This window comes from Schistocerca cancellata, chromosome 7 (genome assembly GCF_023864275.1).
Source record: "Schistocerca cancellata isolate TAMUIC-IGC-003103 chromosome 7, iqSchCanc2.1, whole genome shotgun sequence".
Classification (NCBI taxonomy): Eukaryota; Metazoa; Arthropoda; class Insecta; order Orthoptera; family Acrididae; genus Schistocerca; species Schistocerca cancellata.
Window position 1 is genome coordinate 358819749 of NC_064632.1, and position 16104 is coordinate 358835852.

Below are 16104 nucleotides of genomic sequence, written 5' to 3' on the forward strand. Positions count from 1 at the left end.
CGTTCCTCCTCCATCCTAATTAGATGTCCAGCCCACATCAGTCTCCTCCTTTTGGTCCTTTGACTGATATCAGCCTGTTGATGTAGCTCCTTCAGTTCCTGGTTTTTAAGTATTCTCCACTCCTGTGTTTCTGTGTCTCTCTTGGGTTCAAAAAGTCTTCGTAATATTTTCTTTTCATAAAATAGTAATTTTTGTTCACCTGCTTTTCTAAATGTGAAGCTGACCCATATAGAGCTACTGACAGAATTACACTCTGATATAGCCTAAGTCTGAAGCTTCTGGAAACAGCTCTACTGGATAACACATCGTGTAGGCCAAAATAAGCTTTATTCGCTGCTGCTATCCTCGCTTTAATTTCAATTTCCATTTTATTCTGTTCATTGATGATGCTTCCCAAATATTTGAAGGTGTCTACTCTTTTAAAAGTGAGATCATCAACTGTCAGTGGCTACCATCATTGGGTGCCTTACTCACGACCATGTACTCTGTTTTCTTCTCATTAATTTCTAATCCTGCTTTCCTTGCAATGTTTCTGTAGGAACTTGTCATGAGTTGTATTTTCTCTTTGTTTCCACTTATTAGGCCAATACCGTGACACATACAAAAAAATAATAATGTAATGTAGACAGCTGAATATCGGGCAAAGATCTATGCCTTTGACTGGCACACACAAGCGAACAGGGGTGTGCACCCCCCTCCCCAAACTCACCAGGACATTTACTATTCATTACACTTATGGTTAATAAGAAATAAGTTTTAAATGAAATTTGATCTACAAAACGAATTCAGTTCAAAAGTGTTTATCGAATTAGACTCAAGCACAACAAAGGGCATCATGAATCAGCTAAACAAGAAGTATGTTAAAAGAAAATTTTATTTATTGTCGAAGTTAACATCATTTTCTAGTTGAGTTAACTTACTATTTAAGCGCTGGTAGATAGGCACAATAAAAAAACACACAAACACACACACAAAATTTCGAGCTTTCGCAACCCCCAGTTGCTTCGTCAGGAAAGAGGGAAGGAGAGGGAAAGATGAAAGGATGTGAGTTTTAAGGGAGAGGGTAAGGAGTCATTCCAATCCCGGGAGCGGGAAGACTTACCTTAGGAGGAAAAAAGGACAGGTATACACTTGCGCGCACACACCCACATATCCATCCACACATATACAGACACAAGCAGACATATTTAAAGGCAGAGGTATTTAACCTAATATAACATCAATATAGTTAGAAGATTAAAATATCGAATTGTTTCATGAATAGCTTCAAATTATCAGCAGTAGTCCCTTTTATTGTGGCTGTTACTATTATATTTCCATGAATTTCTCTTTATATATGCCTGTTTCATCTGCCTCATTAGCTGAGGAGTCAGTGTGGCTGACTGTCATGTGGAGGGCCCAGGTTCAAATCCAGGACTGCCAGGAATTTTTCCTTGTTGGGAGGTCTGGAACAGGGTCCACTCAGTCTCATGATGCCAGCTGAGGAGCTAGCTGAATGAAATAGTGGCTCTAAGATATACAGAGCTACCAGTGGCTGGTAGAGTGGACCTAACTCTCCTCCATGCCGCATCCAGATGACATCATTGACTGAGGGTGCCACGGTGGTCGGTCTGTCCCAGTTAACTTGTTTTCAGTCAGAGCTATGCAGCTACACCTGTTTCAACGCATTCCCCTTCCATACCCAGTTCTCTTCTATCTTGGCACCTGACTATTCTTTTCCTAAGCTTTTGAGCAATTTTGTGGTGTTTTATGGTAAATCAGAAATGTTTGTCTATGAAGTGTGTCAAAATTGTCTTTGGTGAATCATTTTAGGTCAAGATAATCAACTTTCCAAAAAAGAGATGAACTAACTACTGACTTGTTTGGAGAACTGTGCAACACAGAATTTAGCTTTTATGATTGATGAAGTTGTTTGAAGTTTCTTTATCAAGTCTGATATTTCATGTGCATCAATTAAACATATGTTCCACTGTGTGGCACAAATTCCCTGGAGAGAAATTGATTCCAGCACTCATGAAGGGAAAGAAATATCTCCGATACAAGCTTTAATACTGATGCGGGGTTTAATATTTGTCAAACATTTCACAACCATCAATGAAGTTTTTGTATGAATGACAGTACATAATGAGTTAAAAGTAATACATATATTTGGTGCAATATATGTTTTTTTTACAATATATCATATTCAAATGAACAGGACAATATTCTTTCATGAAACAAAATTAAGATCATATAAAAACACACAAAATTTTGTGTTGTGAAAATTACTTTCACAAATTTATGGAATAAAATTTTATAGTTCTATACACAACCATAATTATTGCCAGCTTTATGGAGCAATATAGTATATATAAAATTTATGTTAATGGAAGCTCACAATTATAAAATTTTAAGTTGATCAATAACTTTAATATATACTATAAATGAGATCTGAACTGAAATATTGGCCTAATATGACATTTCAGGCAGATAATAGCAGAAAAAAATGCCCACCTTTTGCTAGCTTTTGGAATCAAGGGTTTCTTCATTCATCGAAAGAAGGGGAAGAGACGGCGGAAGGAGGGAGGGAGGGATGGTGTGTGTGTGTGTGTGTGTGTGAGAGAGAGAGAGAGAGGGAGGGAGGGGCTGGGGAAGAACACATCTTTTTTGTGGTTTATAACTACAATAAAGAAATAAAAAAGAGATGTTTTATGACTGACAGATTGAAGTGGCATGGCATACTGTTGCCAGTGTGCAGCCAGTCACACTTAACAAGGCTCTGTGTATATCAACAAAGAGCCAATAAGGTGAAATGCACACTCTCAAAGTTATTTTAATTGAAGTATTAGTAGCTTCTGAGGTTTAAAACTGTGATACTCGACAGTGTGATGGGTTGCATAAAGGAGTGCTGCTCTGTTGCAGGTCTTCAAATCACACAGTTTACAGTTGATAGCCAAGATGCATTTAACTGTGTTTCTATATGGGAGGAAAGATATGTAACAACCTAAAATGACCGAAAGACTCTTTTCACCCTTGCAGGGAATGATAGATTACTATTTGCCATTCCAAACCAAGATGCTGGAGCTGGTGGCCATGTGTGCATGATGTGTGCTTGCTCTTGTGTGTAAATGGTGTGTGTTTGCTGATGAAGGCTGTGGCTGATAGCTCTATGTAAGTGTCTTTTAATTGTGCCTGCCTGCAGCTTATGTGTCTTCTTTATAGTGAGTAGCAATCTATCTTTTCCTTCATTGTTGATATTCCTACCTGGAGTCTCCAATGTTTGATTCCACATACTCTTTTTCATTATAAAAGAAAGAAAAGGAAGGTTCCAAAAGCTAGAAAAGCTTCTTTTTTTTTAAATATCACTCACTCTATCTGCTGTGACCTGTAAGCAGACACTTTTTCTACCTTTATATTTGACTGCAATTTCATTTCAGGCCATTTTCTCCTTGTGAGACATTTATTACATTCAGTAATAACGTTTGCTTACTCCAGTTTCTCAATTTTCTGTGAGATACAACATCAGAGCACAGGTCCATAACAATGTATTATGGTACCGCAGATTACTTCAGAAAATGTGATCTTTTCTTTTTGGTCATAATTGGTTTACATGTATCTATGAAGGAATGAACCTTATTTTATCTGTATGATACTGAGGCATAAGGCATTACTTTTTTAATAATTATACACTTACAAAGAACATCAAATTCCCATCAAATAAATTTCTGTTCAATAAGCTAATATTAGTAATCAAATTAAAAAATAGCAGAAACCACTACAAAATGCATATCCTACAGTGCCGAACTGCTGAAATGCAGAAGCAATAAAACACTAACATCAAGAGAAATGAAATAATGTTAGTAGTGGTTATTTAAGATAGTTCACACAAAGTATTATCAAAATACAAAGAAACTGAGCACAACTTGTGTAGTAGTCAGCTTATAAACGTGACTTTGTTCTGTCAAGGTGAATGGATGAGAAGCTGAGATAGCAAGTACTACATGTACTGGAATATATCTTTCATAAAATCCAGCTGTATTTGGCAACAGTCACTTTGGTTTGGAATCTGCAACATGACTGCATATCATATTTCTCATTGATAGGTATCTAGGACAATCTTTGAAGAGAGAGTTTTATGGAAATCAAATTTTCTGGTACAGACTCAGTACCTGTACATAATTTTTCTACCGTGGCATTATTTCTGTGGTCTTATCTTTTATTTGATGTGAAATGGTTGTGATTTGTAGGACTTGCCTTCTCTCCAGATATTCCCTAGCAAACTGATAGACATAAAATGTCACATGGGCATAGATGCCATTCATTTGCAACAGGGATGAACCAGCTATATATTGCCATACTTCAGCAGTATTTTCTGCACCACTAATTATTCCCCCCCTTCCCCCTTTCTGTTTCCTGTGTGCCCATCTACCCCTGCTACCTTAGGACTCCATTTTTAAGACATCTGCTCTCATATCAAACTGTCAAATGCCTCAAAATACTTATAAGAACAAACCAAAGACTTTTTAGGAACTTAGTAGTTTCTGTACTTCTAAAATTTTCTCATACTTGCCTCACTCTTGATTCTTTCTGGTTCTCCCTTTGTCCTGTTGTTTCTCCTTTCCCCACATCCATCATACACATTTACAATTTCTGTGGACTCATAATCATTCTGCATCATTGTTCTTCTAATCCTAGTTTTAGAAGTGTTATAGGTGCCTGAAGAAACTATGGTAGTACAGCCAGATATAACTGTTGAAAGTTTCAGATTATGAACCTACACAATCCTCCCCCTCCCACTGCTGCCTTCATTGATTACACTTGGCTGCACATCTGTGATTTCTTCAAACAGCCATACTATTGAGAAAACCTTAAATTGCAAGTAACTGCAAAGAGAAAAATTGGTCTTAACTACTTTAACAGACTCACTCCATGCAAAAAGTACAAGTGATACACAAAACTAAATTCTATGCAAAAACATCTTCCTAATTTCTTGGAAAGCGCAACATGGAGGAGTCCACAATAATAATAATAATAATAATAATAATAGTAAATCTTCTGAAGAAGCTAATGAGGATTTGCTGGGCACAGACCCCCGTTTATCTTGAATGAACAGCAGTGGCAGCTTGGGAAGGATGGTGCTGCGTTCAGTGAAAACTTTTAAATCTTTGATCATTTCTGTCGAATCATGACAGAGAACAGCACATAAATGGCTGCAGGCACTGTAATTCACCAAGTATGGACACTGAAATATGAAAAAGGCAAGGAGGAAAAAGAAGTGTTGGCAATGGTACGGTGGGAGAGTAAAGCAGAAAGAATTCAAGAATTTCTAATACGGATAATTCTCTCCATCATATTCCAAAATGGAGATGTGCTCTTATCATACTCCTTGAATCTTGTACCATTTAGTAACAATAAGAGAAGTTAATATAGTGCAATAATTACATGTCAATGTAAAACAATTTATTTACAAACATTCTAATCAGACTAAAACTGTGTTGAAACCAAATAGTAATTACATACGACTAGATTACAGAGCTAGTATACTGAATGTATCTAAATCAATGCTACTGCTTCTATCAAACTGAATCAGGATAATGAAAATTTATGACTGAAAGAAGAGTCAGGCAAGGATGTTCCGTATCACCTTAATTATTATCACGAGGAAGTTTAAAGATTCGCAAGCTGGAAAGAAAAAAAGAATTTATGCTAATGCAAGAAGTCTCATTACTTTCATTCTGATGATGAAATTCTGCTGTTTGCCATTAGTGCAGATAAATTTCAACTACAAATGGAATAAGTTAATGGAACAAGTCTGAGAGTATGGTAGAAATCAGTTATTATGAGACTAAAATAATGTGTAATCTACACCTCTAAAAGAAAATAGTACAATTCAACAATGAAGTCACTGAACCATTCAATGAATTTTTGTATTTTGGGCAACTGAAGACTGGGTGGACAATAAAAATTGCATCGAATGCTTTTTGTAAACTGTATAGTGTTTTCAAATCTTAGCTTACCATGAGTCTGAGAAGGAAACTTTACAAACAGTTTATATTACCAGTTTAGATTTTTGATAGTGACGTATATACAACTGATGCTAAATTTATTCAAATGCTGAATGTTAGTAATGGAAGATGCACATTTGGAATTGCTAGGTGTAAAGAAAAATAAATACATCAATTGATGAACAGACTTGGAATGGGTAAGGCATGTGGCCAAGTGAATGGATGACATATGGACCAAAGTGGTTTTTCATTAATTTCAAATGGTAAGAAGCAACCAAGAAGACAACCTTCAGAAGGTGCAGGAAGAAGAAGAACTGAGTTCCAAATCCAGATCTTTAAATTTTGTAAATAACTATCAACCACCTACACAGCTAACACACTGAGCTTCATTTTGCTGCAATCTCTCTTCTACTTTTCCAAACTTCAGCGAGGCTCTCTCACAAGACTAATACCCCCAAGAAACATATGGAAAAGAATGTTTAACCACAGCCTATATGTAGGTTTCTCATTGAAACCAAGTTTAGTAAGGTTGGCCTCCAAGAACACAAAGGTAAGGTAGAAGATGTAAAGTAATGTGCCACAAACATCTCAAAGAACCGAGTCCTCACTCTATGGAAGACAGTCATGTGTTTGAGACATTCCTAATGAAATTCAGATTTAACTGACATTGATGTGTCTCAGACACTTTGAGCTGGGTCTCTGATGTATTGTTTATTGTACGAGTACAACCTTTGTTGAAATAATGGGTTCTTCCTCCCTAGTTAAAAAATCATTTCTCAAGATTCCTAATGGACCAGTTCTAATGAAACACAAAACTGTGTACATGAATATGGTGAACATAATATCTTGTTTTGAGCCTGTTACCTAGTCTTGTACAAATTTACTTGTTGCCACAAAGAGAAAACATTCTCACTGAAAAACTGAGAAGAAAACTAAACCCAACATAAAATATCATACACCATCCTGAATTTTCAATTGTTTCATTTTACACTAAATATTAGTTACTTATTTTATCTGAAGATGTTTATAAATAAATACATAACATATTTGGAAAATCATCTGCATTCTGGACTACACAGCAGTGAAAATGCTGCTGTTTACAATTAATATACCAGGTTTGAATTGATTTTACCTGTGGAGTCAATCCCCACTAAGGTGAATAAGTTCTCTTAGTTTTTCTTCTTGCAGCTATTAGCATGTGGAGCACACATATGACCAATGTGACACATCTGGAATCTTTTGCAAACCCTCTGAATAACTGCCACTTATCATTTGCATTTTTACTATCTTTGTATTATCTGTTTGAGCCAGTTTCTTCTTTGCTGCTGGCAAACCTTTTGGGGTATAAGGTCATGGTCCATGAAACTCTTCTGTTCCTAACAGAGGTGTTGCTCCTCTGTTGACTCTTGCAGACTTAATGTGATGCAATTCCTTTGAGAATGTTCAGCACAGTTCTGCGCAAAATGATAGAAACAGAAGAGTTTCGTGGACCACAACCTCATACCTCAAAAGGTTTACTGGCAGCAATGTACTACTGTCATGAAAACCTTCATTCTAGTTTCTTCTTTGTTGGTCTATAGATTCTCCAGCTCCTCTGCAGTTCTTATTTGTTTCCTCTAAGTCTCCTGCTGAATAGATGCTTTCACTACCACACTCAGAGAATGTTTCTTATTATTAACTGGTCCAACCTACACATCCCACAGCCTGATTCCATCAATCTTCTGCAGCTTCTTTGACTATGATATATTTTCTGTCAACATGCAAGAATTGTGATATGCTGGATAGGCAAACATTCTACTGTTTCAGGAATGTGTTACCAACATTCATTTGGTAATTCATGGTGGTGGTGCGGGAGATTTCAAAAGGAAAATCAAAATGGAAGTACATGAGAAGAAAAGGGAAGGAGTGTACTGCTTATTGAAAAACTGAGGAAGTACTAAACATAAACAATCCCTAAGTAATTAATCTTACTTGTAGTAAACAGACACCATGTTTAAAGAATTAACACTCTTTGTAAGATTAGCTGTCAGCTTAAAAAATTTACAGTTTGAGAAAGAAAGCAATACAGTTAAACTGTTCTAAACAATTCAGTTGATCATACTGATGTACATAGAGCTTGAAATATTCAAATTTGTAAACAAGTGATTTAAATAAACCTTATTTTCTTTGGTATAAGATTTTCACAATAATATGCATTGTGCTTAACTGCTCACTCAAATATCACAAATCTTAAAATGACTAGGATGTAAAAGCAAATGTGACATTTTTATTATGACTATATTATGATACAAACAAAGCATAATTATGAGAGCTACAACAGCTAACTGTTACTATTATGAAAAGCATCATCTGTATCAGGAAGGAAATTGACATGTTTCAAGGAATCTTTTGGGGAGTTGTCCGTGTTCCCTTTCTGCCATATCAGTTCCAGGCTTTCTTCTGCTTTGCTGCAAAGTAAAACAAAAATCTTCCTTAACAGAAATAATAACTACATTTTATTCTCCACAACTTTTTATGAGGACATTCATTTAAAAGTGCCTAAAAAGTATGAGCTGTGAGAGAAAAAAAGAACTGTAGGTTCAATACAGAAAACACCAGTATTATGCATGAGAAGTTTCCTGAAATTTATTAATTCAAGTTTTGCTGCATCATGTCTTGTTAATCTTAAGGTTTTATTTGAATATAATAGAGGGAAACATTCCATGTGGGAAAAATGTCAATGTCTGCTTGTGTCTGTGTATATGCGGATGGATATGTGTGTGTGTGTGCGAGTGTATACCTGTCCTTTTTTCCCCCTAAGGTAAGTCTTTCCGCTCCCGGGACTGGAATGACTCCTTACCCTCTCCCTTAAAACCCACATCCTTTCGTCTTTCCCTCTCCTTCCCTCTTTCCTGATGAGGCAACAGTTTGTTGCGAAAGCTTGAATTTTGTGTGTATGTTTGTGTTCGTTTGTGTGTCTGTCGACCTGCCAGCACTTTCATTTGGTAAGTCACATCATCTTTGTTTATATATATATATATATATCTAAAAACAAAGATGATGTGACTTACCAAATGAAAGTGCTGGCAGGTCGACAGACACACAAACGAACACAAACACACACACACAAAATTCAAGCTTTCGCAACAAACTGTTGCCTCATCAGGAAAGAGGGAAGGAGAGGGAAAGACGGAAGGATGTGGGTTTTAAGGGAGAGGGTAAGGAGTCATTCCAGTCCCGGGAGCAGAAAGACTTATCTTAGGGGGAAAAAAGGACGGGTACACACTCGCACACAGACACACATATCCATCCATACATATACAGACACAAGCAGACATATTTGGTCTTTAAATATGTGTGTCTGTGTGCGAGTGTGTACCCGTCCTTTTTTCCCCCTAAGATAAGTCTTTCCGCTCCCGGGACTGGAATGACTCCTTACCCTCTCCCTTAAAACCCACATCCTTCCGTCTTTCCCTCTCCTTCCCTCTTTCCTGATGAGGCAACAGTTTGTTGCGAAAGCTTGAATTTTGTGTGTGTGTGTTTGTGTTCGTTTGTGTGTCTGTCGACCTGCCAGCACTTTCATTTGGTAAGTCACATCATCTTTGTTTTTAGATATATTTTTTCTTCGTGGAATGTTCCCTTCTATTATAACTATATATATATATATATATATTTACCAAACAAAAGCGCTGGCAGGTCGATAGACACACAAACAAACACAAACATACACACAAAATCTAGCTTTCGCAACCAACGGTTGCCTCGTCAGGAAAGAGGGAAGGAGAAGGAAAGACAAAAGGATATGGGTTTTAAGGGAGAGGGTAAGGAGTCATTCCAATCCCGGGAGCGGAAAGACTTACCTTAGGGGGAAAAAAGGACAGGTATACACTCGCACACACACACATATCCATCCATACATACAAGACCCAGCCTCTCCTGCTCACTAGGCAGCTGCATTAACCACTGCACCACCAGGACACAGTGCTAATTTCAAATGTGCAGACTATCTCAGTATGATCCTCAGCTGACTCACATTCTCACCTAGCACCACCACTTACCCACAGTCCCCGTCCAAGTCCTCCATGCTCATTAATTTCAGATTCCACGGGAGGTCGGTCTTAATGTACATTTACACTGATGGTTGTTGATTCATAGCACATTGAGGCATATCAACTGTATGAACATGTGGTGTCTGTTCTTTTGGAAAATCTGAAAGAACAGATACCACTATGGGGGAGGAAGGAAAGAAAAGGAAAGGAACTGGTGATATCAGCTGTGTTGGGACTTTATGCAGAATCAGCGGTGACGAGTGAAATGTGCGCTGGACTGGGACTCGAGTCCAAGATCTCCTGCGAATTAGGCAGTTGTCGTAACCACTGAGCCACCAGGTTGGCCACTCATTCCCCAGAAAGTTTCCATGCAGTGAATATCATTAGTTCCTTTCCTTTCTCCACCTTATACCTCCAATTTGCATAATATGTATCACAGCTGCAGATACCATGTGATGTCTGTCCTTTCAGAGATGTCAGAAAGTACAGACACCACACATTCAAATCAATGGATCAAATATTACTGTTATTATCACTAGTCAAAAGCCACTAAAAATTTTATTTTATACGTGTCTACTGTTAACTACACAAAAAGAACTACTAAATCTCTCACCTTTTTTCAAACTGCAGCTGGCTGATGATAGTTTCCTTTTGTTGCAGCAATGTACGTAATCTCATTAACTCACGTTGATAGTCTTGCTTCATTTGTGTAACTCCTTCTTGCTGCTGCCTTATACGTTGTTCAACTTGGTCAAGTTCCTGCCATGCTCCTTTCTGGACTGACTGTAAATATATTTTTAATAAACCAAGGTTTACAATTTTTAGTTCACTGTACTAAATGGTGTATCTGATTACAAAATTTTTCACAATGGCATCCCCAAATAAAATACACTCAATTCTCTTGTGACATCAAATCTGGATAAAAGATCAAGCTGCTGATGATTGCCTCCTCAGACGCTAGCAAATGATTTAAAATGGTAAGAGAAATGGGCATGTTAAATCTGAAAATTCTTTCACTACAATAAATATGTTTTGAGGATTCCATCTTGTTATTTATCAGTCATAAATATGAGGCTTAAAATGGAACTGTTGGGATTTGAGATATTTTCTCATTTAGAACCGCTAAGTTTTTTGTTTCACAGAAAATAAAGCAATATAAAAACCTCTTATGAGTTGAACATGAAAAACAGCTTAAAAAACAAACAGTACTGTAAAAGACAGACAGAAACATGAACAACCAAATGTGCTGTTAAGGTATATGTTTTTGTAGTAACAGTTTTGTGGTTCTGATGTCCATAATCCCAATATGCAAGTGTTTTTATCCCACAATACTTAATTTTAAGAGAAAATGAATAAATAGATAGAAACCCACTGGTGACACCATAAAATTACAGGAACATGTACTGAAAGTAGAGAACAGCCAGGATATGTGGTTTCCCCTTTTAAAGCATCTGCCTGTGGAGTTTGACGAGATCTCCATGATTTAGTAAACAAACCTATGATAAACTGTACTGCACTTATTTGGAGCTTCTGCCGCCTACCCTACCTGGTTAGTTCCAGTCTGATATGCAACATTAATGAATTGTAGGTATGAATGGTGTCTGTTCTGTCAGCACATGCACAAGTTCTACCTGGAATGAAGCAGGTGTGTGGGAAAAAAAGCTACTGCAAAAGCAGCTGGGTATCTGCTTGGCATACCTATAATGGGACCACAGAGACAAGTAATTTCTGAAGTTTCATGCAGGTACTAAGGACAGGAGAAAATTTCACTTACCAGCAACGAGACAGAAGAAAACAAACACACACACAAACAAACACAATGGGCAGTCAGGCTGCAGTGCTGGTACAATGTAGCCTGATGGGACAATGTAGCTGGAAGCTCAGCATCATTTCTAGTCTTGTATGTGAGCCTACTGAACAGTTAATGTCTCAAACATATGAAGAGTTTCTATTTTCAGTCCTTCCATTATTTAAATGGTAATAACATATAGTTTTGGAACCACAGGTTCCATCAATCAGTAGGAGAGGTTATTATTCAAGCAAAAATTAAGAAATCCGTCATTTTTCATTTATATCTACATCTGCCGCTAACTGCAGTTTTAATTTGTAAATTTTTGTTGTTGTAAGAATAGTGTGGCTAATATTGTGGTCAGAGTATGAAAACAACTGGGCAATTGACTTGACCAGTTATCAAAGGAATTGAAGATTAGCAAGATGATCTCTTTGATTTTCTTCATACTTGGAGGATTTGAAGGTCAGTGCCTGAAAGCACTAAAGCAGTACAATATGCTTCTCAAAAAACACTGAAAAAACCACCTTTGCATATTTTCTAGTGCTGTTAAGCACACATTTTGAACTTTCTAACCAGTAGTTGTGTGCACACATTCTAGTCTCATAATCACGAGGTTGCTACTTCAATTCCTACTAGCAGCAACTTTTTTATTTTGCCTTTATTTTGGTTCGACATTTACTATTAAATTAAAATGCTAATCAACACATACTGAATCACAACCTTTAACAAAAAGTAACTTTTTATTTTCAATTAGTAATAACATGACAATGTATTCAATGATAAATTCAAATTTGGCACAAAATAGTGAAACATCAAATAGGAAATAAAATACGTTCTTATTTCTAGAGATTGAACACTATATATTTTTTACATAATTTTTCTTTGTTTTCCTTGCCATAATCCTGTATCTTCATGGGATCGGCTTGTTAATTTTCAGTTTTGGCAACTTTAGTGGTAGAGGTTGCCAGATGCCCTTCCTATCACCACAGCCTTTCCCCTAGGATGAAATTTATGTACCCCAACAATCTCTGCCCAGCATTATCTCATATGAAAGTGTGCTAACATTTTCTGAATGTTTGCAATCAGTAACTGATGCAAACATGGGTACCAGCACAGATTTCACCTAGTCAAAAGTGGGAAACTGCCTAAAAGCCACACCCAGGCTGTCTGGCACACCAGCACTAGACGTTAGTCCACTGAGTGGAGCTGATTTGGGGCTGGCATGCCTCCCCAAATACTGGAAGCATTATGCTAACGTGCGCAGGCATCTGGGCGGGTCCTTATATACAAATATTTTACACATCTTTTTAATAAGGCATTTTGCATTTCTATATCAAATTTTAATTTATTTTCAGGTGCAATAAGAAATTAAAAGTAAAAATATATTATTCTTATTAAAAATTATGATTCAGTATTTGTTGATTAGCAGTTACATTTGATAATAAAATACAGACGGGTCCACAAAAATGTAGACACTCTTTGATAGTCAATATTAATGGAACAAAATGACATACCATTACAATTCTTGCATGGGGAGAAAGTTATTTTATGTGTTCAAAGTGACTCACATTAGAAGCCAAGCACCATTGATGCTCTTGAATTGTTGACCGAACTACGGTTGTGTCAGTGTTGCAAGTGTGATAGCCACAACAGGATGCCTTCATGGTTTCTTGTAGCTCATTCAGTGTAGCTGGCTTCTGTTGATAAACTTCATTTTTCAACATCCCCCACAGAGGTTTGAGGTCTGGAGATAGTCCTCAACAGCCCACTGTCCAGGTAGATTTCATCCAAGTACACTCTGACATCTTTGTGGAAGTGAGCCAGAGCACCATCTTGTTGTTGGTAAAATCCTTTATTTCAAAACACATTTCAGATGGCAGGTAAAATCAATGTTTGTTGCATATAACAATACACTTCACCAGTTATGGTACCTTCAAAGAAGAAAGGGCCAAACAAACTGAGTGATGAGAGACCACACCCATTAACATCTGGTAGATTCACTTGTTTGCCGACATGAATGCGAGGATTTTTAGGAGCACAGTACATGCAGTTGTGGCAGTTTACAGTACTGTTTAGTTTGAATTGTGCCTTGTCAGATCCCCCTGCAAAACTGTTCATCCTCACAAAGCAGGCCTTCAAACCACTCTTAGTACTCCACACTTTGATCCAGGTTGTCCTTGATCAAAGCGAGCAGTGATCTTGGAATTTAGACTTTGCACTAAGCATCCTTCAGAATTTGTTGTACACTTGATTGGCTTACCCCACTTTCTTGTGCACCCTGCTTCACAGATTTTTGAGATGATCTAGTGAAATGTTGCAACAAAGCAGCTTTGGAAGCTGGCTTGTTGATGTTTTTGGTCAGCCTGAACAGTACTGTTGACTTCAAATTTGTCCCAAATATGATAAATTGCTGTACGATTTCGTGGCTGAGTTTTGTACACATTATGCCACTGCCATTGTACCTCCATTATGTTTTCATACTTCCAGTACCACTTCAACATGGTCTTGTGTTTCTCAAATAACAATCTTACTTGATTCATCAATCTTACTTGATTCATTGCTGCACTGTCATCTGCTGGAAAACACGCACCATGATCTGTTGGGAAAACAATGGACTGTGTTACCACATAAAATTGCAATAATACGTCATTTTGTTCCAAAGACATTAACTATCAATGAGGGTTTACATTTTTCTGGACCCCCCTCCCCCCCTCTCTACCCTTGTGACATCAGAATCTTGGTACAGCCATAGCTGAAGGAATATCTTGTAGAAATTAATAACTAAAAAATGAAAAAAATACTGGATTAGATGAAGAGATAACGATGAAACGCAAATAAAACTTCTTTTGTTTATAAGAATTTTTGCTAGAGCAACAAAAAATGATTCTTTTAAGAAAATAATGGTAACAGTAATAATGAAAATAATGTCAAGTGGCTGACAAATGGTTGAACCACAGTAGAAATTTCATAGAAATATCAAGAAATGAATTTGGAATACAAGTGCTGATATGAAATTCTAAGGAAAATGTTCATCAAATGTAAAATAAGAAGCAATTAAAATGCATTATGTACACATGTTTGAGAAAGCCAACTGACAAGTAAACATGGACTGACAGGAAAGCTTTTGAAGTGAGGAACTACCATTCCAGCTATTGGCAGATTTGTCTAAATGGAGAACTCTAATCCTAGTTTAATTTGAAATATTATTCATCATGTTTGAACAGAAAATAAATACTGCAGAAATTCAAATTCTTTTATTTGAGCACCAATAAATTCACACATACCTCAAGCTTATCTTTAAGTGATCCCATACGGCTGACAATGGTGGAACCAATTTCAGCCATTGAGCGAGTCTCCTGTTGCTTGCGCTGCAGCTGCCGCATCAGTGACTCTTGCTCTGCAACCAATTCCTCAGCAAACTTCATGGCTTTATTAAGCTGCCGCCTGGCTGCATCGCGTGCTGCCTGGGTAGTGACCAACTCAGCTTGTGCTTCTGCTAACTGGGTTTCTATTTTCCTGATAAATGGTACAATTGATGTTCTTCCTTAATTTCAATACATCACACCCAGTGAAAAACAAATCGCAATCTTGTTAATACCTCTTTAATGAGAAGAGAACTAAAATGAAAAACAGTCCCTATATTTATAAATACATTTTTGATACACCGAATACCAACAATTAAAGGGTACCAGGAGGGCCCCCTCGTATGCCAACCTATTTATGGGTCGCTTAGAGGAAGCCTTCTTGGTTACCCAAGCCTGCCAACCCAAAGTTTGGTACAGATTTATTGATGACATCTTCATGATCTGGACTCACAGTGAAGAAGAACTCCAGAATTTCCTCTCCAACCTCAACTCCTTTGGTTCCATCAGATTCACCTGGTCCTACTCAAAATCCCATGCCACTTTCCTTGACGTTGACCTCCATCTGTCCAATGGCCAGCTTCACACATCCGTCCACATCAAACCCACCAACAAGCAACAGTACCTCCATTATGACAGCTGCCACCCATTCCATATCAAACAGTCCCTTCCCTACAGCCTAGGCCTTCACGGCAAACGAATCTGCTCCAGTCCTGAATCCCTGAACCATTACACCAACAACCTGAAAACAGCTTTCGCATCCCGCAACTACCCTCCTGACCTGGTACAGAAGCAAATAACCAGAGCCACTTCCTCATCCCCTCAAACCCAGAACCTCTCACAGAAGAACCCCAAAAGTGCCCCACTTGTGACAGGATACTTCCCGGGACTGGATCAGACTATGAATGTGGCTCTCCAGCAGGGATACAACTTCCTCA

At 37.5% G+C, this 16104-nt stretch overlaps 1 protein-coding gene across 1 annotated transcript in view; it reads right to left on the minus strand.

Annotated features, from left to right (window-relative positions):
• Positions 1-2202: 2202 nt before the first annotated feature.
• The window catches only part of LOC126091873 (centrosomal protein of 89 kDa-like), a 115280-nt gene continuing 101378 nt past the window's right edge, over positions 2203-16104 (minus strand). Inside the window, exons 9-11 of the mRNA XM_049907154.1 lie at positions 15089-15320; positions 10626-10795; positions 2203-8431 (exon numbers count right to left, since the gene is read on the minus strand). Of these exons, the coding sequence (XP_049763111.1) occupies positions 8305-8431; positions 10626-10795; positions 15089-15320 (529 nt within the window). The 3' untranslated portion in view covers positions 2203-8304. The remainder of the gene's footprint in view (positions 8432-10625; positions 10796-15088; positions 15321-16104) is intronic.